Source organism: Meles meles, chromosome 2, assembly GCF_922984935.1.
Source record: "Meles meles chromosome 2, mMelMel3.1 paternal haplotype, whole genome shotgun sequence".
In the NCBI taxonomy this organism is placed as follows: domain Eukaryota; kingdom Metazoa; phylum Chordata; class Mammalia; order Carnivora; family Mustelidae; genus Meles; species Meles meles.
Window position 1 is genome coordinate 191,076,840 of NC_060067.1, and position 27,764 is coordinate 191,104,603.

General features: G+C 44.0%; 1 protein-coding gene across 7 annotated transcripts in view; it reads right to left on the bottom strand.

Annotated features, from left to right (window-relative positions):
- Window positions 1-8,559: 8,559 nt before the first annotated feature.
- Window positions 8,560-27,764, bottom strand: part of TRMT9B (tRNA methyltransferase 9B (putative)) — a 65,719-nt gene continuing 46,514 nt past the window's right edge. For 4 of the 7 annotated variants that reach the window (XM_045997505.1, XM_045997506.1, XM_045997504.1 and 1 more), the window contains exons 4-5: window positions 23,767-23,940; window positions 15,361-17,990 (exon numbers count right to left, since the gene is read on the bottom strand). In XM_045997505.1, coding sequence (XP_045853461.1) covers window positions 16,960-17,990; window positions 23,767-23,940 — 1,205 coding nt within the window. In that variant the 3' untranslated portion in view covers window positions 15,361-16,959. Of the gene's footprint in view, window positions 10,934-15,360; window positions 17,991-23,050; window positions 23,319-23,766; window positions 23,941-27,764 lie in introns of those variants that run through there. The other 3 variants (XM_045997508.1, XM_045997509.1, XM_045997510.1) reach the window with 3 other exon arrangements.

The following is a 27,764-nucleotide window of genomic DNA, read 5'->3' on the forward strand; positions in this document are numbered from 1 at the left end:
CGTCCTGACTGCAACCTCATGAGAGACCCAGAACTACTCAGCTAAGTCACTCTCAGAACCTAGTCCTCAGAAAACGAAAATCATTGTTGCCTTAAGTTACTAAGTTTGGGGGTAATTTGTTGGCAAGAGGTAATTAACATATCAGTGGTGAAAATTACCTGGTAATAGATTCATATTTGGATTAGAAAGAAAGTCTTGAATAAATCTAAGCGAGTTTTCTTCCTACTCAGGTCATGGAAATTCCAAATGCTCTGCAATTATTCTTGCTCCTGTCCTTCCAATATATGCTCAAAAGTTCTTTTGTCTCTGTTATCTAATTTCTACCCAGACTTTTTTTGGTAGCTTTCAAAGAACTAGGAGAGAGAGAGACCCTATAAACATCGGTTGGATAGAAACAATATTACACAAAGGCAGCTGAGCTGCTTTGTATATACTGTATTTCATTATACACAGATACAGTTGAGGTCAAGTACAAATAATCTCTAAGAACATACAGAAGATACAAAAAAAAAAAAAGTCTTTAACTTTAGTTTCAAGTTAAATATTGCACCCTTGAAATTCAGCCCAGCTGTCTGGATTTGAAACTGGCTCTGTTACCCTATTCACTTCCATTGTCCTCAGCTCCTCCAGGGACAAGGACATGGAGGGCTGACTGGGAGCCCAGGAGGCCTGAGTGTGGGACTGGTTCTTTCCTGTTGGTGGAAGACCTCTCCTATCATGCTTATTCTCTCTTCCAACCCCTCCCTGGCTCTTCCTTCCCTTCGCCCTTTTCCCCTTTCTTCTTGCCTGCAGAGCAGGTTTTCCACCCATCGGTTCAATTGTTTTGATGCTCTTTATGTGAGTCTATAGTGTGTGTGTGTGTGTGTGTGTGTGTGTGTGTGTGTGCGTGCGCGTGCACACGCACCCTGGAAGGGGTCAGTGAAAAGGTAGTAAGGTGGTATCTGCCACACAAAGAAATAATTTCAGTATTCTGTGGTGAGCATGTTGCTTGTCAACTGTCTAAAAGGCCACTAGAAAACTTGATTTTAGAAAGCAGTTTAGGGACACCTGGGTGGCTTGGTCGGTTAAACCTCTGCCTTCGGCTCAGGTCATGATCCCAGGGTTCTGGGATAGAGTCCAGTATTGGGCTCCCTGCTCAGGGGGGAGCCTGCTTCTCCCTCTGCCTGCTGCTCTCCCTGCTTGTGCTTGCCCTCTCTCTCTCTGACAAATAAGAAGGAAGGAAGGAAGGGGCGCCTGGGTGGCTCAGCGGGTTAAAGCCTCTGCATTCGGCTCAGGTCATGATCCCAGGGTCCTGGGATCGAGCCCCGCATTGGGCTCTCTGCTTGGCTGGGAGCCTGCTTCCTCCTCTCTCTCTCTCTGCCTGCCTCTCTGCCTACTTGTAATCTCTATGTGTCAAAAAAATAAATCTTTAAAAAAAAAAAAAAAGAAGGAAGGGAGGGAGGGAGGGAAGAAGGAAGGGAAAGAGAAGAAAAGAGAAAACAAAAGAAAGCCAAGTTTGTTAGATCTCCTGCAAGGAGGGCAAACATCGCCCTGATTATCTCAGTCATGTCTCAGAAAAGGAAGTTCGAGCTGGTATTCATCTGGCTTCCGGGCCTTGGCTGGGTGGTTTTCCCGTGAGACTTGCAAGGTGGAATTGCTCGGGCTTGGGCAGAGTTCTGCGTTCGTAGTTTTCTCTGGATGAGGGGCACAGGCAAGTAAGGGGTTCGAGGCTACCCCTGATGCACAAGCTATGAATCTTGTAAGTAAACTGTTTAGTGGGTTCACAGCGTTTTCTTTTTGGAACATGTATTTCCCGAAGTGACTAGCTAGGTGGTTTTTGTTTGATCCTGACTTTGGGTAACACAGGTGCAGGGGGTGGTTGGTGTCAGCTCTTGGGGACTTTGAAAGTGGCAGCACGAAGGAGGGACGAGTTCGTGCCTTCCAGGGGACAGGGGAAGAGGGTGAGGCTGGGAAAGTCTGGGCCAAGAGGAGCGACTCAAGCTAGGGATCCTAGGGGCGGAAGTGGGAGTGTGGGTGCTCCGGGATGTGAGCCAGGAAAGCATCTTGAGTGTTGCTCAGACTTTAACATTTGTATAAACCAGCCAGGATCTTGCTGCAATGTGGGTTCTGCTTCTGTGGCTCTGGGTTCCCAGAAGAGGCTGACACGGCCCATCAGCCACACTTTGAGGAGTTAGGTCCTAGCCTCACAGAAGGGTGTAGAAAACCCGCAGGGCATGAAGTGGTGAGTTGCATTCAGGGAACACCAGCAGGGTGTTAGTTGGGTGGGGGGGAGAAGGTGGTGAGGGCTGAGGCAGGAGAGAGCACCCTGACAGGCCTGTGTGCTGGGAGAGAAACAGGGGGCTCTGTAAGCTGGGCTGCCCAGCCCCACTGTGCACCGGCCTGGGCCTGTGTTAGTGGCTCTGGGTGGGTCTTGTTAACTAGTGTGTTCAGAAAGCTCCAGACGTGTTTCTCCCCTGCCACCAGCCCACTTCTAGTCCCTGGGCTTGGAGGAATGGCATGGGACCGCTGATGCCAGCCAGCTGGGGCACAGAGGAACCCCCGTGGGCACAGTGTGGGGGCAGGGGTGGGGTGAGCACAGTGAAAATCTATGGAGACATTTCCCAGGTTTGCCTAAGCCCGACCCTGATCTGGCCCTGACCGTGTCCTAACACCACCTGGCAATGCCTACTCAGATATGTTATCAGGAAAATGCCTTTGTGCAAATAAGAAATTTGGAACTTGACCTGTTGATGGTACCGTTGCTTGCTTCCTAGATTTCTTCTAATTTTGTTTGTTTGTTTTCCTACCCAATAGAGAACTATATTTTTGGCTTTATAATTAGAAAGGAAGAGGACAAATGTGGTAATTTCATTACTCCCCAGTTATCTCGTTGACCTGTAAGTCCCCTACAACAGATGTCTGTACCACACATTTGTTAGTATATTGCATTTTCCCCTGTGCTGGTGGCCTTCCTTGATAGCTCTTTCCTTTCCTGACTCTTTGAAACTCAGAACTCCAGTTATATGTTACTTGATTTGCCTGGGACTGTTATCATTCACCTGATTTTACAGCTCAAGAAAGCGTACAGATCAGAAAATGGATGCTTAGGAGAGGTCGAGCCATTTGGTCAAGGCAGTCAGCCCTACCAGCAAGAGAGCACCTAGGAATGGGGAGTAACAAAGCAGGGAAGCCACTGGCTCCTGTCATCTCCTCCTGGCCCAAGCTTACCATGTTCTCTGTGGTGTCCACATGGTCACTGAGGACTTTCTTCTCAGGCAGGCAGCCATGGGCATCCACATTCAGCTGTTGAGAAACAGGTCCCTCCAAAACCTAAAATCCAACGTGGTCCGTTCTTGGTTTTTCAACTCTAAAATTCCTGTCTAGGTGCAGGGCAACATTTTTTTCTCAACCCCACGCTAGATCCCCCAGTCTGGGAAGAAAGGCGTAGGTCATTAAAGGCTGCCAAGATTCCCCCTGGGCTTACCCCCAAGCCTCGTCACCCCCAGGCTGAGCACGTGGTCTCCGTGTGGGTGAACACTGGATATTGCTGATCCAAGAACCAACTGCAAGCCATCAAATATTTTTTGAGTGTTTGCCTTATGCTGAAGACTATTGTCGGTGGGGAGAGAGAGCCGTGGACAAGATGACAAAACAAAATGCCTGTTCTCTTGGAGCTCTACATCTTGGGGATGGATGGAGCCAATAACATACACAAGTAAAATGTAATCGTTGAAGATGATAAGGGCCATGGAGAAAAATGAAACATGGAAAGGGGAATAGGGAATGTGTATGTGGGTGTGTTTGGGAAGGAATGTGGTGTGCAAATTTAGATAGGTTGATCAAAGGATAATTTTGATCACATACATCTGAACAAAGGCTGGAAGGCAGTGAGGGGAACATTGCCTATACTTCAGGGAAGAGCATTCCCAGTAGAGGGAACAGTAAGTGCAAAATACCGGAGCTGCCTGAGTTGAAATATTGGAGGAATGGGAAGGAAATAGTAAGTCTAGAACTGAAGGAATAAAGAAAGATAAGTAAGGGCCAAGGTGAGAAGGTAATTGGGCCAGTGCTATAGGTCCTGGAAGGTCACCATCAATTTTCTTCTTATGACTCCCAGGCCAGAGCAGCCATGCTCTCCACCATTCTGGGACTACTCCACCATGTGGCTCTCCCCATTTGCACAGGCCCTTTCAATGGCTCAGGCCAGGCACGTGCCACGGGAGTGGATGTGGAAGTTAGGGGTTTGGATGGGGAGGCCGACCCCTCACTGGGGGGTGGGGTGGGGCATAGGCTTCAAGAAAAGTCCGGGAGACTTCCAACTCAGTCCCCCCCATTCAAACTTGTTTTCTTCTCCTGCCTTTATCTTTACTAAATTTCACATGTCATATTTTCAATTTGTTCAAACCAGTCACATTTCAACAGTTGATAGCCTAGGGTATTCCAATGTAGCATTAATAGCTGAAGACCGACCGTGATTTCAGTCTTTTAATACTTCTAAGCATATTTAATATTTCCAAAAGATCTCCCTTCTTTTTTCCTCCGCAGGTAAATGCTATCTACTTTCAGTCAAGTACACATCTCTTTGGTTGTCTCCCAACTGCTTCCGCATCTGGAATGGTGTGTGTGTTGGAAGATGTAACAATTTGCGTCGAAAGCCTTCTGTTTGGTTGTCTCTGCAGGTGCAGATTGGTCTGAATGATTCCCTGGTTAGCAACTTGTTAGTTACCAGGTGTTTAAAAGATCCGCTATGGTCCACTCCTGGTTCTGTGGAGACTGGAGGGACCTGCCCGGCAGGTGGCTTCCTTCTCCAGGAGGGGGCGACAAAGTGCCGTGCTGACCGAGGAGGCCTTCCTCGCAGGGTCTGTCCAAGGCCTCACAGCCGCCGGGCAGCCAGGAGGAAGCTTGGGAGCCATGTTCCCCTTTCCTTCTCCAGGCTCCCTAGTCAGATTCTAGTTCATTCTGTCTTAGTTCTGCATGTAGCTTTTCATTTCTCAGTCTCCTGTCCCAGCTCCTTGCTGTGTCTCCTCTACCTTCCCCAGACTCCTCCCCATCTCAGGCCCCTTCCCCACACACACACTTGCTGGTTTCCAGAGTCATGTTTCTGAAGCACCCGTTCACAAATCTGCAAAGGCTCTGTATCGTAGCATTCCAGGTTCAAGTTTAAACCCCTCAGCATGGCAGTCGGGCTCTTAGAACTCAAACCACCACCTGCTTCTGCAGTTTTCTCTGCCTCTTATCCGCCTCACAAAAGTGCCCCTCCCACATGGAGTGTGTAGAACAGGGGTGTTTGCACGCCCCCCAGCAGTGTGATTTTGGCAAGGAACCTGACCTCTTTGGGCCCTACTTTCTACACCTATCCATGGGGCTCAGTAATGCCTTCCCCTCGGGTTGGTGTAACAAGTAAAGGGCACTGTAAGTGTAAAGTTCTTTGCATGCAGTGCCCACAAGACAAAAGTTGTTATTGGCCACCGTCTGTTTACTCTGAGTTTCCCTCCCTCTTAACCATTGTCTGAATTCCCTGACCTCTAAAGTCCTGCTTGCCTTCTACCAACCCTCCTCTCCCTCAGGCCCCCCAGGGTCTCTGTAACTTCCTTTGAGCGCCCATCAAGCCCAGAGCCAGGCACAATAACTCCTCTCAAGCACTTCCTACCTGGCCAGCACGCTGCTAGGCACTGAAGGGTCCTGTAGGGAGAGGGGCAAAGCAGCTTCGGCCCTTGTGATATACGTACTCTGGTAGACAAAGGAAATGCTAAGGAAATAAATGTGTGCGATGAATTTCAAAAGGAAGACTACACATGGCTCTGGGACCATAACTTCTATATGGCCTGGGCTAGGACAGGGGCACCTAAGGCCCACCTGAGAGATATGCATTTAAACTTAGCTAGAAGCATGATTAAATTGGGCCAAATGGAAAGTGGAAGGATATTCCAGAAGGAGAGAACTGTGCACATCTATTCTGCCCACTTTTAAGTCTATGGGACCAGGGACTGTATCTTATTCCCATAAAATCTCTAACAGTACCTAGAAAACCCCTTGCCCAGAGGAATTGTTCGAAAGTTATTTACCACAAAATACAAAGGAATGAGGAGTTTTAAAATCACCATCTTTTTTTTTTTTTAAGATTTTATTTATTTATTTGACAGAGAGAGAGAAAGATCACAAGTAGGCAGAGCAGCAGGCAGAGAGAGAGGGGGAAGCAGGCTCCCCGCTGAACAGAGAGCCCCACGCGGGGCTCGATCCCAGAACCCCAAGATCATGACCTGAGCCGAAGGCAGAGGCTTACCCTACTGAGCCACCCAGGCGCCCCCAAATCACCATCTTTAGAATGATGGAAAAATAAGCTTTTCTGTTCCCATGACTTCAGTGCCTTTCTTGGCCTGGTTCTTTTGAATTAGTTACCAGTATTCCAGTAATTAAAAAAAGACAAAAAAAAAAAAAAAAGAGATACAGATTGCCTTCTTTTGAGAGCTGACAGCAGGCAGAGTTTCCTCATGATGGCTGCGCATCATGCCCAGCAGCAAGAGAGCACCCTGTGTTCAAGTGTGCAAGCCATTTCTGCTCACACACGGAACTCCTCCCTTCTGTAGGGTCAGAACACCTTAACAATCAACTTCAAGACAAGAGCCTTCTTGTTTCGTCAAAATCTGGGGGTCCAACTATGTTTCTTTGGATGAGAAATTTTCAGTGGCCCCTGATGCAGATGACCCCAGCAGCTCAACCCCTTACCCGTGTCCGGGATGGGCACGCCGGTCCCATGTACCGCACAGGAACAAGGCCCGGGGAAGACACCCACTGTACAAAACGAAAGTGGCAGCCCTTCCTGCTTTGTGCCAAGCCTGGGCATCAGGATCTTTGCCAAGCTCCCCAAACCTGGGGCGAGTGCTCAGGCTTGTGGTACACATGTGGCTATCCCCAGTCATGTTCCTTCCCCTCCCAGGGGAAGTGGTGGGGGTCCAGCTCACTGCCCCCACTGGCTCCACTGTGAGTGGGACTGCTCCAGCCTTCCTCCCAATGCAGCATCTCCACTGATAAACCCTTGGTTGGGGGTGGGGGGGGGTGGTTCCGGCCTCTCAAAGGCATGGATGAGCTTGACTTCATGGCCTTGCTTTCCTCTGGAGCAAGAGTGCTCTGACTGCCCTAATTTTTCAGGGTTGGCTTGTGGGAAGGAGGGATTTCCCTTTGTATATCAAAATAGCATGCCCTTAATTTTACACTTAACCAAATACTGTCCCCCCTCCCTTTTTAAAGAGATTCTATTCATTCATTTGAGAGAAAGGGAGAGAGAGACAGAGCATAGGCAGGGGGAGAGGTAGAGGGAGAAGAAGCAGACTTGCAGACTTCCGCCTGAGCAGAGAGCCCAACGTGGGGCTCGATCCCAAGACCCTGAGGTCACGGTCTAAGCCAAAGGTAGATGCCCAACCATTTAAGCCACCCAGGTGCCTCAGTCCCTTTCTTTTCAAGAGAAAGAAAAAGCTAGTAACTGTTGGTTACATATTGGTCACTGGTGATTTCATTTCAACCCTTGATCGGTTAACGCTGAGAACCAGGCGCACATCATTGGTTTCATCTGTACTCAAATGCCACGCTCCCCTTCTGCGTGGTTTCGTTACCCACGGTCAGCCTCGGGCGGAAACAGGTGCTGCTGCTTGTGATCCTGACGCGGTGTCGCAAAACCCACGTCCTTAGCGTCACTTCAGTTCACCGCCGTGGCCTCTTACCAACTCCCGTCGCCGCGAGAAGGGTGAGTACACTATTCCGATAAATAGAGTTTGAGAGAGAGCGAGAGAGACCACTTTCACTTTTATTACAGTGTATTGTTACGGTTCTGTTTGTTGTTGGTGATGGCTCATCTCTGACTGTGTCTGATGTATAAACTGAGCCTCTCACGGGTATGAGTGTGTGGGGAAAAACATAGTATACGGAGGGTTCAGTACTATCCACGGTTTCAAGGCATCCCCTGACGGTCTCAGTACATATTCCTGGCAGAAAAGGAGGAACTATAGTAGAAAATATCTCATGAGTAAATGAACTCTCATTCTTTACACCTGGGAGTCTTAGAGGACCGTGAGAGAAGGGACTTAGACCTACAGCATCCAAGAGGAGAGGTTATGTTGGCAGAAGGCAAAATCAAGTTGAGACATGTCCCTCCATAGCCAGCTGGTCCCAGGAACTGAATTCCTTCAGCCAGAGCTGGACCCTTCCTCCCCAGAATGCTGAAGGCGAGGTGGGAGAGCTCCTTTTCACCCCGTTTGTAGCAGGCCCTTTAAAATGGCAAATGTGACTTTGTTTCTGGAGCTCAGGCTGACACGGAGGACAAAGACACCAGGCAGAAATGTGGCTAGGGCTGGAAAGGTCTTAGTTAACTCCCCGACCCTGCCTTTTTTTTTTTTTTTTTAATTGGAGGGACATAAGGGGAAAAAATTGTGGATGACTCCGGAAGGTGTTCTTTTTTTCTTTTTCTTTTTTTTAAAAGATTTATTTATTTGAGAGAGTCCCAAAGTGAGGCTCATTCTCACAACCCCGAGATCATGACCTGAGCAGAAATCAAGAGTAGGACACTTAACCCACTGAGCCATCCAGGCGCCCCAGGAAGGTCTTAGTTGCTGAAGATGAATATGGCGAGTAGTGCCGTAAAATACCCTGAATGGAAGGAGCTGTAGATGGTGACCAGGAACAGCAGCCTGGGGCGGTGAGTTCAGGCGGTCCTGATAACAGATCCGGGCTGGGGGCTGCAGTAAGGTGGGGATCTGGAAGGAAGAAAACTAACCCAAGGTGTGCAAACAGTGTGGCGTCTTGGGGGAGATGCAGGTCTGCTTCTTGGCTCAGGCAAATCCCTCCTTCTCGGAGTCAGTGACAAGGAAGGTCCCTGGCAGGTCAAATACCTGGCGGTCTTCCACTGTCTGGGGTGCAGCCCCGTGGGGACTATTTTCTATGTCTTGTCCCTGGGGAGTGAGTGTGCAGTAAAGAGCAGGTACACGAACTTCATGATTTCCTTCCGATCGAACCATTGAGAAGTCTGTAAAATCGGCCAGCAAATCTGTTAAGGATCTAGCTCTTCGTAGGAAGCTATGTTTAGACATTTCCAAAAAGGGCAGACGAGCACAAAGATGGAAGGAGTGATGGTTTCTAAGGACAAATAACTAGCAATATTCTGAAACGGGAGATTTCTGCCAAAGAGTACAAGGTGTGTGGGACCAAGGTTTCCTTGATTTTGGCCAAAAGATTGGCACGGAGCTGATTTTGTTTTTAGTACTTTTCATGTTTGCCTCCTGAGCAGCCACCACAAGGACCCTCAGGGAGATGTGCTAGCTGCTTCCATCACGGACACTGGGAGGTGGTCAGGCTGGTGCCGGGATGGGGCACCAGCTGCTGCCCAAACGCACTCCCGCTGAGCTGCATTTGGGCCACTGGAGCCCTGGGCACACAGCCTCCCCCTTCACACCCCTCCCCCTTCACACCCCCCTCTGCTAAGGAGCTGACAATCGGCTGATACAATGGGTCCCAAAAGGTGCTTGCGTTCCAAGAACATGAAAAATGGTGTTTCAATAGTGGTACCGTATTTCCACACACACTTTTGGATAGTCTAATACATTTTTATTCACCTTAAAAGATTTTTTTTTAGTCAATAATATTCTTTTACTAAGCCTTTAAAGACAACTTATTATTAAATGGTAAGTTTGGTTTCCTTTAGACAAAGATGATAAAATTCAGATTTGCCAGGTTCATTTGAAGTATCAGGAGAGGCGGCTGTCTGAATTGATGTAGGTTTATCTGTCCTGTCACACTCAGTGGAGATAAAAGACAAAATGTTGTTCACCCAGTAACATTTTTTAAAAAGTACGCTTACACACAATTTAAACAAACTACCCAAGATATATGATGGGCATAGGAATTACACCATTTTAAATAATTCCGATTACGAAAAGACCCTCAACATTATTGGTTAATGCAAATAAAAGATCTTCAAATTATTACAACAGTCAAGATATTTTACATCAATTTGTGCTTTTAAGACTATTGCTGCTCCCTCTGGGGAAGGTGGAAGTAACTGTATATACTGTAGAAAAAAGTTTTCGCTCTTTTGATACCAATAGACATGTCAACCTCAGACGAAGCACAACCATATTTAACAACTATTTTTTAATTTCCCTGAAACAAAAAAAATCTATTAATGAAATATATTTCTACGGTAATTGGTAATTTAATGTTTTGACAAGTACATTTAGAGGGCTACTTTTTCTTGATCACTCATGACAAATACATGATGTTTAGAAATATATATATATATATATTTACAGAATACATATTTAAGAGAACACCTAAGGGAAATGGGGCAGTTTTCACACACATATTTAAAGTTTCTCAGAAATTCCACCAGGGTCCACATTTGTGACCCTTCCCAGTTGCCAGTGCTTCCCTAATGAAGTCCCTCCACATACATTAACAGAAAATCCGATGGAAGTGGTATGATTCACTCATCACAGAAATGCCTGTCAGTCAACCAAATTCCCTGCAAAGTGAGTATAAATATTAAATATAAATATGAATATAACTTACACAGGGAGTTCAGCCCTCAGTTACACTGGCTAAGGATGCATGGTAGTGACCCACGGTCTTCTCCCTGAGGAGATAATATCCAGAGAAAAACAAATGTTCTGTGTAGAGAAAATATGTTGTTTTGTATGGATTAATTGGTAATTAATTGGGTTGAGGTAAGCTGTATGTTTCCCAGCTGTAGTTGAAGAGACAAAATATATGTACTTATTTGCCAAAGGAGGGGTCCAGTGTGGCCGTCAGTTCTCCCAGGTGGCCCAACAGATGGGTCAGATGGATGGCGCGCTAAGGCTACTCCCCTCCAGAGAGGACGTCCCTGGAGCCTCATCACCTCAGGAAGGCCTTCATGGGAGTGGGACAGAATGTGACAGGATTCTTGTTCCTACGGCTGCATCCCATCCTGTGGGACCCGTGCGGAAGCAAAAATAGGACAAATCACAGTTAGTATTTTCTCTGTGATTGGCTCTTAGGTTTCTGTGTGTTTTCCGTGCCCCGCGGAATGCTTTCTATTTGCATTACAACCCCAGTTCTTGGTTGGCGAGCGTTCTTCTGAAATATTCCTGCTCCTGTTTTGAGGACAATTAATATGGAGGTGATGCGATTAAACCAATCATCATAATTTGGGGTCGGGGCCGGGAAAAGAGGAGGGGGAGCAGTCTTGGTTGAGGTTCTAGGGAAGTGTGTGTAACGCGCTTCACTCCCATGGGTTTTCCATCTGCTGGATGGGGGTGTGGTAACACTTACCTCATTTGCCCTTTGAATTGGCGGAGCGCAGCCTGCACCACACGTTTTTCTTGGGAGAAGGATTACAGTTATGGCATTCGAAGTCCAAGTTTATATCTAGGGGATGTGATAATTGCTTGTCACTGTGCAATTTCTAATCAAAAGCGTTGTTTAACACAGCAGATTGCAGGGGCGCCTGGGTGGCTCAGTGGGTTGGGCCGCTGCCTTTGGCTCGGGTCATGATCTCAGGGTCCTGGGATCGAGTCCCGCATCGGGCTCTCTGCTCGGCGGGGAGCCTGCTTCCCTCTCTCTCTCTCTGCCTGCCTCTCTGTCTGCCTGTGATCTCTCTCTGTCAGGTAAATGAATAAAATCTTTAAAAAAAAAAAAAAACACAGCAGATTGCAGAACAGGAAAAAAAAACATTGGGTGCAGTCGCAGGAGGTGAGCCTGAAAAATGATTGCCAATTTGTGAAGAGCCTGAGTGCCACCCAAGGGGGTCTACCTTCCATTCCGTCGGATGCTTTATTTTCTTAAATATGCTCATCAGAAGGCTTGTGCTAGAGGATGCTGTGTGTCGAGGGCAAGCTCCGTTGCGTTAAGTCAAACCTACTTTAGGGTAGACCTTCCATAGGCTAATATGCATGGGGGTTCTCTATTACTGGGTGTTTTCTGTATTACTTCAAGTACAATGAGGTGGTAGGTATACAACGAAAAAGAAACTGTTCTGCCTTGGCTCCTTCGGGTCACTTAATTTTCATATTCTGCGTATACGCGACACACCTGATGTTTATGGCCTCATATCCTGTGTATCTAGGATCGAAACATAGAGCAGGGTTCCATCACCAAATAAAATGAGTAGCCCTCAATTTTCTCACCCTTAAGAAGGGAACACAATAAATCAGTATTTCAGGGTTGAAGAGTTGGGAAGAGATGTGATCACGGAGCATTTTGTGACAAAGACTATTTTTCTTATTAAAGTCAAATTGAAACAGGGTTACAAGTGAGAAAAAATAGGTGTAAAAGATGTCAAGGATTACTATCCAGTTATTGTGTAACTGTGACATCTTTGCTTAACTTTGCTGACATTTGTTTGTAGAGGGAATGATCCCACTTACCTTGAAAGGCTCGTGTCATCTGCCCGGCACTGTGACTGGGGATCATACAGTATTCCGGTTGAGAACAGAGGTGGGAGCCGCCTGCCTCCAGCCTGCCTGCTCTTGAATCTCAACCCTGCCCCTTCCCACATGGGGGATACATGCTCTGTGTGTGATATTGGGCAATTTAATTCATTTCTTCCTGTCTCAATTTCCCTAGAAGACAGTAAGTATATTTATCTCCCAGAGGGCTGTGATGAGCATTACAGCTAGAATAATTCATGTTAGATATCAAGGGAAGTTAGCTGCTCTTATTAATTCATATTTTCTACATAATAGCAGGGAAGAGCTCAGGCCTGCCCTATTTTCCCCCAGCCCTAGGCTGCAGCCCCTTGGCTAGTGGTTAGACCCTGTTTCCTCCTCCCCTCCCCAACTGAGCTCTGTTTTAAGGAGTACCTTCCCCGACCAGGTGACCAAATTCCATAACTCTTGGGTTAGCCCCTCTGTCCTCCTCCAAACCCATTTAGTTTTATAAAAAATTCAGCAGTGCTTATTTTTTGTGTGGCTATGAATATACAATTACATTTATGTTCCTGGACGATCTGGATTTGGATTGCTTTCTCTCTGGATTACCTCCAATATTTGCCCATTCAGCTGGGGGTCAGTTAAAACATTGAGGAATTCCTGACCTCTAGAATTTGGAAGAATGTAGAACGGTAAACTGGAAGCAAGAATCCTACAGCATCCTGTATCAGGCAGTGTGGTAAGAGAGGAGGACCAGAGCGATGTGATAATCTGAGAGAGTTTGTTACTAACAACTAACAAACATGGTTTGTTAGTAACATGACACACTGGTGTCACTCCGTCACCTTAGTGACAATTTAAAAAATCATAGTTTAAATAGATCATGCGCATGGCTGCCACTGTGTTGTTATTTTGATTGTGTCCTTTCCCATGTGTTAATGAAGTTTACCCCAAATCATTGGACTGTGCGTCATCCTTAAATAGGCCAGTGAGACATCAGTAAGCCAGTAAGGGCTTTTTTTTTTTTTTTTTTTTTTTTTTTTTTTGTGTGTGTGTGTGATTTATTTTTTTTTCCCTTTTTATTAATTTTTTCAGCGTAACAGTATTCATTCTTTTTGCACAACACCCAGTGCTCCATGCAAAACGTGCCCTCCCCATCACCCACCACCTGTTCCCCCAACCTCCCACCCCTGACCCTTCAAAACCCTCAGGTTGTTTTTCAGAGTCCATAGTCTCTTATGGTTCGCCTCCCCTCCCCAATGTCCATAGCCCGCTCGGCTTTTTTTTTTTAAGATTGATTTATTTGGGAAGAGATAGAGTGAGTGCATGAGTGGGGCAGAAGGAGGGGAGAGAGAGAATCCTTAAGCAGACTTCCCACTGAGTGTGGATCCCGAGGCAGAGCTCAATCTCAGGACCCTGAGATCATGACCTGAGCTGAAATCAAGAGTCAGCCCCTTAACTGACTGAGCCACCCAGGAGCCCCAGCCAGCAAAGGCTTTCAAGAAAGACCTTTCCGGTAATCTCCCAAACACTTCCTGCTTCTTCAGACAGTGGGACTCTGCAGGGATTCCAGCAAGGAACAGAGAAGGAACAGGGAAGACACTCTTTGATCCAGTACTCATAATGGAGTCTAAGTTTTCATATTACTTCAGATCAGCAAAATCTATAGCTAAGCAAGTTAAGGCAGACTGAGTAATCAAAAGTAAGCTGTGTGTGCTTAAAATCGCTTATGATTTGTATCTCCTTTTGAAGACAGTCCTCAACATCGGCAAGGTTTTTAAAAGATTAAGATATTTACATCTGCTTGGCTCTTCGATGACATACACATATATAATCTCCAGAGGTGGAAGTTGGAGTTAAGAGTGCTTTCCCTGTGAATATACCAAAGAGAGGGTATCAACCATGGAGTGTTCAATATTCAGACACAGAAAAATGGCTGGATGCAGAGAATTATTGTGCTCAACAGATGAAGAGCAAAAGGTTGCTATTTTTGGTGGCTTCTTATTTACAGCCCTTCAAAATTATGTGCCAATCTTTCTCAAGAACCATTCTAAGAATCATCTTATATAAAGTAGGATGTGTACGTAGGAGGTCGCTCACACAGGTGAGAGCACGCCTGTTTCGATGCAGCCTAATAGGTGGGGTTCCGTGTAACTGGTATTCTCCCCCCAGAAAGAGATGACTTCAAGCATATTTCTAGCAGCAAGGTTGGCATTAAACATACACGTGACAACAAACTTCAAGGGGAGGAAAAACCCACTCGGAATAAAAAGGCCTTCAAGACTTAACTGTAAGAACTTCTCCAACTCAGAGAATATTTTCTTTCTACTAAGAAAACCACTTATACTCTTGTTTAATGTCCTAATTTTAAAAATAGAACCCTATGATCCAACGATTGCCCAACTAGGTATTTACCCAAAGGCTACAAAACTACAGATTCAAAGGGGTACATTCACCCCAATATTTACAGCAACATTATCAACAATAGCCAAACTATGGAGAGCGCCCAAGTGCCCATCGACCAATAAATGGGTAACAAAGATGTGGTATTTAAAGGAGAGATATATAAATAAAATATATAAAAATACAATACACACACAATGCAATATTACTCAGCCATCAAAAAGAACAAAATCTTGCCATTTGCAATGATGTGGATGAAACTAAAGTGTATTATGCTAAGTGAAATAAGTCAGACAAAGACAAATACCATATGATCTCAGTCATGTGGGATTTAAGAAAATAAACAGATGAGCATATGGGAAGTGGGGAAAAAGGAGAGGAAAACAAAATGTAAGAGCTCTTAATGATAGAGAATAAACTGAGGGTTGATAGAGGGACGTGGGTTGGGGAGATGGGCGTGGGGGTTAAGGAGGGCCTGTGTTGTGATTAGTTCTGGGTGTTGTAACCTAGGTGATGAATCACTGCATTCTCCAGAAACGAATACTTTACTGTATGTTAACTACCTAAAATTTAAAATAAGAAATGGAAGACACTACATTAATCTTTAATTTATATTCCATTTCTGGGTCTGTTTTCATTGTCCCTCTAACGCAAACTGTGCACCAAACACCATAAATCCCATATCTCACATATTGTCCATCAGATAATCTCACCCACCCAAAAGATGATGATGGATCTCATTTGGAAGCCAAAAGAGAAATACACATCATTCATTTCCAGATAAGCATTAAAAATAATCCTTTAGGCTTCTCTGAACATAGCAGCATTATCTTAAGATAGAACACAATCATGGAAGGGAAAAAGAATGCAAAACAAATGAAATTTTATACAAAACAAGAATTGGATTTTTGTCTAGGATTACAGTGGTCCATAAATTAAAAAGACTTCCGTCCAGTGTCGATTCCTAATTATATCTGTCTCCTGACCCATGATGTAGATTTAAACAGACCCGTGGCTACTCGAAACAGATGCACTGACCGTATGACACTCAGTCTGTTCGTTTGGCTTCAAAGTGGCAGAAATTCAACCTTGAATAGGACTTAATTCTACCTAAATCCCTAACATAACTCATAAAATGCCGCTTCCAATAAGATGAATATCCAGATTTTTTTTTTTTTTTGAACAACCCAACAATAGATCCTCTATCAAGGACAGATATCTTGCCCCTTAACAGTGTATTTATAATGAGAACCAAAAGCAAATGGTGCTTCAACCAGATTCTCAGGTCCTAGAAGCCACTTCAGTTCATAAGAAAAGCATCACTCTAGATGAAAACTCCTCAGTAGGTAGTCTTGGTCTTATCTTAACCGGACATTCCTGCTTTGAATGAGGTCATGAAAATACCACCCGGGTACTTGCCGCGTGCCTAGTACCCACATCCACCACTCTCTACACAGTCCTACTGCTTTTAGAAACCTTCCATGCAACATTGAAAACCTTGTTATTTATGTATTTGGAAGCAAGTCTGCTTATCATTTAGAAAAGTCCTTGTATCACCTCTTGTCTCTGTCCACCATCTCTCACTTTTTGGAGGACTTGAAGTAAGAGCAAGGCCTCGGCAACAAATTAATATATCACGTGATTCAGTTTACATCTGCACAGTGGAACAGTTTACCTGTTATCTTGCATTTGGATCTAAAGTGTAATCTGAGAAGCAGAACTCACCCACCCCCTTCATTATAAAACTGAAAATGGAATCTTGTATGGAATTGTCAAATCACTACGTTGTACATTTCACGTTGACTCAACTTCAATAGTAATAAAAAGTCAACAACCAGAATCTGTTAAAATCAGCATCTAATACTGACAAATGATATACATGTATCCTCATAAAAATTTCACCTTGCAGGGAAAAGGAGATCCCATCTGTACTGAAGTTCATTTCCTATTGCTCCTTTAGTTCTCTTATGTTAATAATTTATGAATACCCTTTGTCAAGTGCTTTCCGTGCCAGGCTTTGTGTTCATCCAAAGACTTACTAGATGACTGATTCATCATCTCTACAAACCAAAGCATAAATGGACTAAAAATAACAAAATTGGACACATTCAGGTAACCATGTACCAAACCCAGTGAAAAGAACATGGTTCACCTTTTGGAGGAATTGTCTAAAATGAGCCAGTCAGTCACAGTTGTCCTTCTTCTTGGCAATGACACACCAGTTGCCATGATCATTCCCCGAGCTCAGAACATGCAGCTCCGCCACGTGCTCCTTCAGCAGGCCGTAGAGCTCACCTTCTCGAAACACGTGGTAGTACCGCATAAAGGCTCTAGAATCCAAAACGCCGGGCTGTTGTTCTTCAACAGGAATCGTCTCCTCCGAGTTGGAATCTGTGGAGTCAAGTGCAGAAATCCTTCTCAGGATTTTACTAGCAGAAGGGTGACCTTCCTCCACATCATCCTCATTCACACAGTTCTCACTAGTATTGGCGCCTTCCAGAAAATTCCCATCTCCATTTCTCCTAACTTCTCCTTGTTGGTCCCCACGTAGATGTTTCCTTGCGGCTGGTGCTCTCGGCCACTCCAGTTGTTTCTGAGACACCTCCACAAACACGTCTTCATCTAAACTTTGCTCTCGTGTTGAAAGTGGTTCTTGGTGACCTAAGTCTAAGCTGGAGTGTCTGGAAGGCTGGATGGATATCGTGCTATTGGCCCAACCTTCTGCATTTTTCAAGGGTCTCACTCTTTCAATTTGCTTCCTCAGAGTTGATTCATCCAAAGACCTAGAGAAAAACCAGGAGCGAAAAGATTTTCCTAATGTGTTATAGAAGCCATTTTCTTCCTCCCCTTCCTTAGAAAGATCTGCACAACACGTTCCAGCCATCAGTGGCTCGTAGTCCATGCTGTGGGACCGCTGTGCGTGACCCTGCTCTTTAAAACAAACAGAACAGCTACAGACCGAGCACGGAGGATGGCAGGGATGGCTTCTCTCCGGATGTGCACATGGCTTTCTCCCCTGCTGGCTGGGGTCTGAGAGAAGCCGCGAGCATAAGGCCCTGTTCCACGGAACGAGCACATCTTGCTTCTCAAAGTGCCTGTTCTTTTGTTCCATGGCCCACACGTAAATCATCAGCTGGCCTCCAGGAACTAAAACCCTGGCCATTTCTTTTATTGCTCTGATTCTTCTTTGTTTTGTAGAAAAATGATGTATGACTGAAAAAGAAGAAACTAGATCTCAGTGTGTATACACATAAGTAAACCAACGCATTTGGACAGTAGTATTTTCTGTATGATCATGATGCAATTTCAACATGCAGGAAAACCTCATTTCCTACGTGGCAGGACAGATGGTAGAACAGCACAGCCTTGGTTTCGGGGAGACGTGATTTTTGTCTCTGGCTCCTGTACTTTTCAGACAATCTGGGGGCAATTATTTAACTTCTATGGATTTCAGGTTTCTTTGCCTATAACAAGACATTTAAATAATATGTCTGTTCCAAATCCTACTAGTTCCAAAATCCTACGAAATTTGTTAACTAGAAGGATAATTGGTGTGAATTAATGAAATTTTCATGGGAGCGCTACATTAGGTAAGTATTCCCTAGCGAAAGAACTATGAAATAATTATTTGCTTTCATGAGCGATCAGTACTTCTAAAGCACCAAAAGATTAATACCACTAATCAATGTTAATAAAATTAATAAAGCAAATAGAAGTGGAGAAGAATGTTAAAGGTTATTGTTCTATTTAGATATTGCAAAGATAAGCCAGCCAAGCCCAAATCCAAATAAATGCTTATAATTTTAAAAAATTGATATAAATTGGTTGTATATGTATTTAACAAAAATCAACACCTATGTCATTGTTTTACTTCCAATCCTTGCAAAGTTAAAGTAATATTCAAACAGGACTGCCTTTATCCAGCTTTAAGTGTGTTATTAGGCATTTTTTTAAAAGATTTTTATAATTTGACAGACAGAGATCACAAGTAGGCAGAGAGGCAGGCAGAGAGAGAGAGGGAAGCAGACTCCCTGCTGAGCAGAGAGCCCAATGTGGGGCTCGATCCCAGGACCCTGAGATTATGACTTGAGCTGAAGGCAGCGGCTTAACCCACTGAGCCACCCAGGTGCCCCTAGGCATATTTTAATCAAATAATATGTGGAAAGCACCAGTCTGTTAGTTCCAAGAGGAGTTTGATCACGGTACCATGTCAAGAGAAACAATCAGATCATTTTCCACATGAAGGGGAATGTCTCAGGTAGGAAGTTGGTTCTAAGGGGAGTCTGGACACTACTACACAGGTATGAGTAGTGAGTGAGAGGAGAGATGGAGTTGGGAGGCCAGGACAGCTCCTAAAACCCTCAGCATAATCCAGGCGCTAGTGGTGGTTTTAAATCTCTAGTTTACCTGCCACAGAGAGAGAGCAAATATCTATCCCCTACTCCCGTCCCCACAGAGCCGTTCATAATGGATCATTTGAAAGCTTACATTTCTAGAGACAGAGTCTTGGTCACTAAACTAAAAGGAGGCACAGAGGTCAGGGGGACAAAGACTTAAGATGATGCTAATGTTCCTATCTAGGACTATTCATGGTTGTTCATATCTCCCATGACTTGCGCCTAATTCACTGGAGAACTTCTGTGGGTGTATCTTCTAAATATGGTCAGTCCTTGTGATCTGTGAAGTCAATATTTGCAAATTTTGCTACTTGCCAAAATATACTTGTCGTCCCCCAAACAGCACTCTCAGTGTTTTTGTGTCATTTGCTGACATGCCCATGGTGGCAAAAAACTCCAGCGTGTACCTTCCCAGCTGAGATCAAACCAGGTGACCCCTGCTTCCCTGTTCCGGTTTGCCTCCTGTCAACGAGTGTCTATTCGTGGTCTATTTAGTGCCACGTTTTTTGCATTTTGTGCTTTTCGTGTGTGATTTCATTGCCTAAAATGATCCCTGAGCATAGTGCATGAGAAGGCGGGGATATGTCTCAGAGAGAAAATAGAGGGGTTATAGAAGCTTTGTTTGGGCTGTTGGCATGAGCTCAAATTAAATGAGTTTTCTTTAGGGGTACCCGGGTGGCTCAGTCGGTTGAGCATCTGACTCCTGATTTCTGCTCCGGTCATGATCTCGGGGCTGTGGGATGGAGCCCTGCCTCAAGGCTCTACGCTGGCATGGAGTTTGCCTGGGATTCTCCCTCTCCCTCTGCACCCCCCACCCCCTACTCACTCTCTGAGAAAAAAAAAATACATAGAAATTAAAAAATAATAAATTTAAAAAATAAGTTGTCTTTAAACAGAGACACATGTAAAACAAGGCTGTTTATTAATCCGTGGACTAAAGTGCTGCCACCAGAGGCTCATGGGAACCTCGTCCGGTAGTTGCCCTGGGAGCCAGGGCTCCATATTCACTATGAAGTGTTCACAGAGACTTAACAGAATATAATTACTATGAATAACGAGAGTTGACAAGTTCCTTTTGGGGGCCCAAAAAGAAAAAAAGCATCTTTAAAACTGGACTACATTAATATAATAATCTCTTTAAGCAGATTCAGACAGACGTCTTCAACATTTCAGGATTCTGGGCTTCAAAAGAAGTCTTTTCAAAGGAGGAAAGACTGTGTATTTTTTAAACATTTGTTCTGTGATGATTCATTTTTTAAAAATATTTTGTTCAAAGATTTATTTATTTGCCACAGAGTGAGAGAGAGCCGCAGGCAGAGGGAGAAGCAGGCTCCCCACTAAGCAGGGAGTTTGATGCAGGACTTGATCCCACGACCCTGGGATCATGACATGAACCGAAGGTAGTTGCTTAACCAACTGAACCACCCAGGCGTCCTATGATGACTCATTTTTAATAGCATAATATCACCCAGGAAATATCTCAATATTTTAGATTGTTAGTTTTTTAAAAGATTTTATTTATTTATTTATTTATTAGAGAGAGAGAGAGAGAGAGAGAGAAAGAGAGAATACTAGCAAGGGAAAGGAAGAAGGACAAGCAGACTCCCCACTGAGCAGGGAGCCTGCTATGAGGCTAGAGCCCAGGACCCCAAGGTCATGACCTGAGCCCAGGTAAGATGCTTAACCAACTGAGCCACCCAGGCACTCCTATATTGTTTTATGTTCATATTTAACATGTAATACTAAGTAACCGTTAGGCCAAATTTTTTGGGAAATTTTACAACTGAAGATTTCTTCATTATATTAAAAACGTATTATATATGCACATATGTATATTCTATTTTAAAACATTATAAACGTAGCCAAAATGGGATGTGAAGATACATTTACGTGAATTATCTCAGGAAACGATACTGAATCTTTAACAGATTAAAAAAAAAATCCCCTTTTGTTTTAAAAATTGTAATCACCACTTAAAGGCAAAAAGAGCACAATATAGGGATCCTACAGCAATGTGTTCCTCCTGCTGAGACCCTAGGAGATAGGCAGGTTGAATTCAATTACTGGATTCTAGAACTCAATGGGAAGTTACACAAGATCGTCTTTAAAGTCCTGTTGTATATTGATATTTTATGACATATTGTTATGTAGCTTTCCAGTGTACAGGTCTCATCTCTCTGTGGAGAAGCTTTCAGAATCGAGAGGTTTAGCACAAAGCAGGGCGTTCCAATCTCAGCACTCCTGACATTTCGGGCTACATAATTTCTTGTTGTAGGAGGCCACCCACTAGGTGGCAGCATGTTGTACAAACACACACATCCAACTGAACCAGCCGAAAATGTCTCCAGACGCGGACAGGTGTCCCCCGAAGGCTGGCGGGGGCAACATCACCCCAAGCTGAGAACCACTGACATAGAGTAAATGGCTGATTGGCCCTGTTTCAATATATCACTAAATTTTCATAGACTTGTCAAGCTGTTCTAAAAGTAAGTGGAAAGAGCGTTTCTTTTTGCAATCTGCCAATAAAACACAATGAACGTATCATTATGTATGATGCTTGCCTTTCAAATTATTATTGAGACATCGAAAAACAAAAAAATATATATTTCTTCATGTGAAGATTAGCAAAAAGTGCCAACATACAGAATTCTGAACAGGGAAGTAAAGATATATGGACGTAAGAGAGACAAACTATCAAAGTTTTTCATAATATGGTTCTAAATGTGAAACCCAGCTGAAAAGGACGCGTCACATCATAGTTACAGTTCCTAAAATACATGGTGTGTTTCCACCCAAGGAAGCATTTTTCTTCAGAAGATGGCAACCAAGTGTGCTGCATTTCTCTTGCGGACAAGGTGTGAGACTTCTCTTGAGAGCCGAGAAAGGCTTAACTGCGTGCGCACGGAGCGTTTCCCGGACGCAGGAAAGCTGGCCAGTGACCGCCACCCCCCCCGCCCGCACCTGTGCCTCAGTTGCCCAGTCTGGATGCGGGGAGCCTCGAAGACTCTCAAATTAAGGCCAACAAACAAAAAGAGTGGAGAATACACTTCTCTGACCTTCCACGATTTCTCGTTCCTTAGGTGAGATAACCAACAACCCCAAAACTTTCTTTCTACTCAAGATTCAAAACATTATAATGAGGGGCGCCTGGGTGGCTCAGTGGGTTGAGCCGCTGCCTTCGGCTCAGGTCATGATCTCAGGGTCCTGGGATCGAGTCCCGCATCGGGCTCTCTGCTCAGCAGGGAGCCTGCTTCCCTCTCTCTCTCTCTCTCTCTCTCTCTCTCTGTCTGCCTCTCTATCTACTTGTGGTCTCTCTCTGTCAAATAAATAAATAAAAAATTAAAAAAAAAAACCCAACCAAACAAACAAAAAAAAACATTATAATGAGTTGCTTGGTGTAACAGGAATCCTTTCTCTTCATGTTTAGGCCCCAAGTGGACTTCACAGTTTCAACAGCAAATAAGCAGGGCTGTCCTAGAGCGGGTTTCCATGGCAACCGTCTCCTGCCTGTCCTAAGGACATTCCGGGCTGTGGCGTCCAGGCCTGCCTTCCCATGCCAAGCTGAGATACAGTCCCCATCTAAGGTCGAACAGATGGAGTCCTCATTTCCTTCAGGAGAGAGCACAGTCTTACTCTGTATTTTCCTCTGACAATGAGTTTTTAATCTGGTCACTTTTATGTAGGCTCACCTTGCTTTGACGAAGTTTGTTAGAGTCAAACAGATTCATTTTTTAAGCAGATAGGAGCAAATGATTTGCTTGGCCAAAGATTGTCCTCGTTGCAAAAAAGAAAGTGCTGCACGTTTCCCCGGCGTATTTAAATATGACTCACGTACTAGGTTTCAGGATTACCTGCGCGGAGTAAAATGAGCCTTACCTGTGTATGTTTCAGGCACGGGGTTCTGTTGTTTCTTTTCATCTGTGACCTGTGTGTTTGTATGGCACTCTTGCTGGGAAAATAGGAACATATTCCCTGGACTTCTGAACAATCTGGCATTAAGAGAGCTGAGAGGCATTATAAGAACAATGCCGTCCGGGACCCGGTGGGGCTATCTTCCCTGGTGCCCTTGCCCCAGTGAGCGGTAGGTTGCTCCACACATCCTGCCAGGTGACCTTCAGCACATCAGTTCTGTAATGTTCTGCTAATAAGGGACACACTCGTGACCTGAAGTAGGTACTATGACTTCTAAAGTTCTACTTCATGTTGGAAAAGTCTGGCTTCATTTCAGTATACCAAAGTACAAAGTACAAAAAAAATACAAAGTACAAAGTATACAAAAGTACAAAGTACAAAATTTCAATGAGTAAAATTCCCCTGATTCTTCCTGACTCATAAGTATCAGAAATGGGAAGGAGTCATCGGAGAGAACACAACACCAGTGTGAAGTTTTGACTTATTAATACGATCCCGTGTACCACCATTAAGAACCTTTGAGATTAGTTCAATAATCCAGTTGAAATTTTTTTTAAAATCAGATCACATGAATCACATAGACATTGTAACAAAGAATGCATGTTGAGTTGTGAGAAGGGCCTCCACCACGTAAGGTCATTCTCAAGGTGAAGAGGGAATGTGTGCCCAGGCTGCCTTACCTCCTATGGAGATGATGGCATCCAAGCCCTGATCCCGGAAGGGCAGATGCAGGTTGTCACATACCATGACTTCACATCCTCTACTCCGGGCGATCTCCACCAACGGCCCACAGTAGTCACAGCCCAGGGCATACACCTGGCTGTTCACTTTAAGATACTTTCCAGTCCCACAACCTGTAAGAGAAAAACCTGCGTTATGTGCCATCCTTTCTGGAAAGTGGAACACTCTGTTTTTCTTACGACAAGCGAGAGAAATAACTTCGTATTCACGAACCAAGACCTACGAGAGCATGGCATGAAGGTACTCACAACAGTCAAAGAAAGATCTTCAGAGGGCACGTACAGATTTTCATTTGTAATAGAAGAGGGAGAGGAATCAGGAAAAAGAAAATGATATTTATCAAACATTTAATGAGGTCATTACAGTAGGGTTTAATGTGCTAGCACAACCAAAGACTGTTAGCTGGCTCATAGCAGGAGAAGAGAGTTGCTAAGACCCCAGGAGTGGGGCTCAGTCCTGTACAAAAGCTACCTTCACATACATATTTTGTTATGCAAAGGTCTGTACGTGATGGCGTTTATTTTCATATTATCTCTCTAGACATTTTTAAAAAGATTTTATTTATTTGACAAATTGAGAGAGAAAGAGCACAAGCAGAGGGAGCTGCAGGCAAAGGGAGAGGGAGAAGCAGGTTCCCCACTGAGAACCCCCCCAAGTGGGGTTCGATCCCAGGACCCTGGGATCACAACCTGAGCCAAAGCAGATGCTTAACTCACCGAGCCACCCAAGGTGCTCCTCTCCCCAGACACACTTACCACTTGCTTTCTGTGTAAAACAAACTACTGCCCAACTTTTTTTCATTGGCTATAAATAAAAGAATTTATACAATAAAACATGCTTTTCAAAAATGTTGAATTTGAATGGAAAGGGAATTTCAATATCTTTTCATCCAACCTAATGTCATTTCTAGGTTTTAAACGATCTCTATTGACTCCGTATGCAACTCTTAGAACAACTTTCTTCTTAGACCATTTTTAACATTCATTTTCTGGTGGCAGAGACCCAAAGAATTCAATAATTATCTAGACCAATCCGATCTGATACTACAATGAGGAGGAAGTACTAGGAGTGAGTAATCATCTTGAAACATAGCCTTCTAGGATTTGATACCTAGTATATTTGCACAGACCTAGCAGCTAATTCATTTTCCAGAAATATTTAAAGATATCATTAGAGCTGATATTCGTGCCTACTGGAATTAGCTCTAGATTTTTCTCCCTGAAAAAAAATCTACCACTGTTCAAGGATGTTTAGTTTACTGCTTCTGAAGTACATCACAATGCTCTAATAACTCCCTCTTAATAGGCCATTCAAAATTATATGAGACACTAAAAGCATAATTAAAGTTCACCAATGCAGTTGAGAGAGTGGTGAGCCTGTGAATAAAAAATAAGATTCCCAATGTGATTATTTCAGTGTAACAATTGGGGTCTTAGAAATAGTTTAGAGCTCATAGCCACTGTCCCAAGAATGCTTATGAGAAAAAGTAACCAATATTTGAGGGGAGTTATGGGGAAAATAGGAATCGCAAAGTATTTTAAAATGGTAGCCTGAGTATTTCAAAGATGATGGTCATAGTTGAAGAAAAATAGTCTTGCAAATCCATTTGCTTTTTCAATTTAATTGGCTCAGGGGATATGTTCAGAAAAATGGAAACTTACAGAGACACAAAGGAAGAACAGGTTCCTGAGAAACTGCTGGTTATGTGGGGCGGGAGTGGGGAGGATGGGTGAAACTGACGAAGGGGGTTAAGAGTCCACGTATAATGATGAGCACTGACCAGTGTATAGAACAGCTGAATCATTACATTGTGCACCTGAAACTGATATAACACTGTCCATTAATGATGCTGGAATTAAAAAACAAAACAAAATAAGTTTGTGGACCATTCAAGCTAGAGGGAGGTGTTCCGAGGGCATCAGGCAGTAAGTACTGAACCCACTTGGGCCTTTTCCAAATCTCAGCATCTCCTGAAAGGCTTCCGGATCCCATGGCATCCTTGATTTATCCCATATTTACTGGTTTATTTTTTAAGATTTTATTTGTCAGAGAGAGCACAACCAGGGGAGAAGCAGACCCCCTGCTGAGCAGGGAGCCCGATGCAGAACTCCATCCTAGGACCCTGGGTTAGCGACCTGAGCCAAAGGCAGACGCTTAACCAACTGAGCCACCCAGGCGCATGCCAGTTCCATATTCATTTCTGATGGCATTCAGCCTTAAGGATGGTGGCGGATCTCCCAAATATGATGCCAATATTTATTTTCCAGCTGCATACACTAGGATGCCAGAGTGGGGAAGGTTTTATCCTAATGAGATGGGGAATACTGCCAAGCCTAGAGACCCCATTATCTTAAATGTGCAAGAAGCACATCAGAACATTTCTGATACTGTGGCGAGCTCCGGTACACAACACTCAGGCTGCTTTACAAAATCTCATGAAAGGACAACCTTCCGTGGTATTGAAGCGAGCTAACAGAACGTGTTTGCAGGCTTACATTCCCTCTTTTTTTCCATTCTGCACTACACTCAGAGTAGGAAACAGATACTTGCCCCAGTTGCACAAAATGTTTTGGCACATGGTACGCAAGTGTTTGCTAGAAATAACTAATCTGAATGTTTCCTCTCAAGTTTGTAGGAACAACAACATTTTTTAAATTAAGAGGCTTTTGTTCGTTTTTTTCTAAGACTATCATCTGAAAGAGGATTCTCTTTTCCCATGGGAAAGAGAATATATATATATATATATATATATATATATATATATATATATATAGAATAGATAGAATATCTATAGAATATATATATATTCTATATTAACCCACTGAGCCGCCCAGTTTATACATTTTATACATTTTATACATTTCTTAAAACCAGAGAAGAAGGGATTTCTTTTATTCTGTAGGCATCTTCTGTTCCTGGCCACAAATCAGAGGGTCTACATTTTCATTGACCCAATGAAGGAATGGCATATAGAGAATGACTTAGTAAATCAAATCTGACCACAGAGACTGGGAATAAGAACATATAGTCAAAAGGTAAAGGGAATCTTAATTATTGAAAAGTTCATTTTTATTATGTACCCAAAAAGGCAATACCGTTCAATACTATTCAATACTATTGGGATAGACACTTGTCTCTGATGTCGGGTAAAAAAGTAACCTTCTCAAAAAGAATCAGGTTCTGGTCTTTTTCCTGCTTTCTAAACTAAATAAAACTCTCAGACCCCAGAACACCCTCCATGCCCCATCTAATGTCCTTAGTGACTAGCCCATTTTAGGTAATGGCATTGCTACGACTGCACCGATCCTAGCATTTCCTGAGAGACTGGATTTCTGCTGTCTTTGAGTCATCAAATTTCTTTTGCATCAGGAACCCTTCCCCCACATCTCAGAAAATCCGCTCAACTGGGGAATGGGGGGAGGAGGTTAATAAAATTTCAGTCAACTCTTAAGTTGCACCACCTAAATAGTGAAAACAGCCTAGAAAATTACTGTGTGGGCAACTGGAACCCGATTACCTCCAGATGTTTATTACTTATGCAAAGTTTTACTAGTTAAGCATCTGACTATTGGTTTTAGCTCAGGTCATGATCTCAGGGTCCTGGGATCAAGCCCCCCATTGGGGTCCATGCTGGGCTTGGAGTCTGCTTAGAATTCTCTCTCTGTCCCTCTCCCAGCTCTCAATCTCTTTCTCCCTAGAAAATGTCTCTCTCATTCTAAAGTAAATAAGATGTTTATTTTATTTTTTTAAAAGATTTTATTTATTTATTTGACAGAGAGAGATCACAAGTAGGCAGAGAGGCAGGCAGAGAAGAGAGAGAGAGGAAGCAGGCTCACTGCTGAGCAGAGAGCCTGACGTGGGGCTCGATTCCAGGACCCTGAGATCATGACCTGAGCCAAAGGCAGAGGCTTACCCCACTGAGCCACCCAGGCGCCCA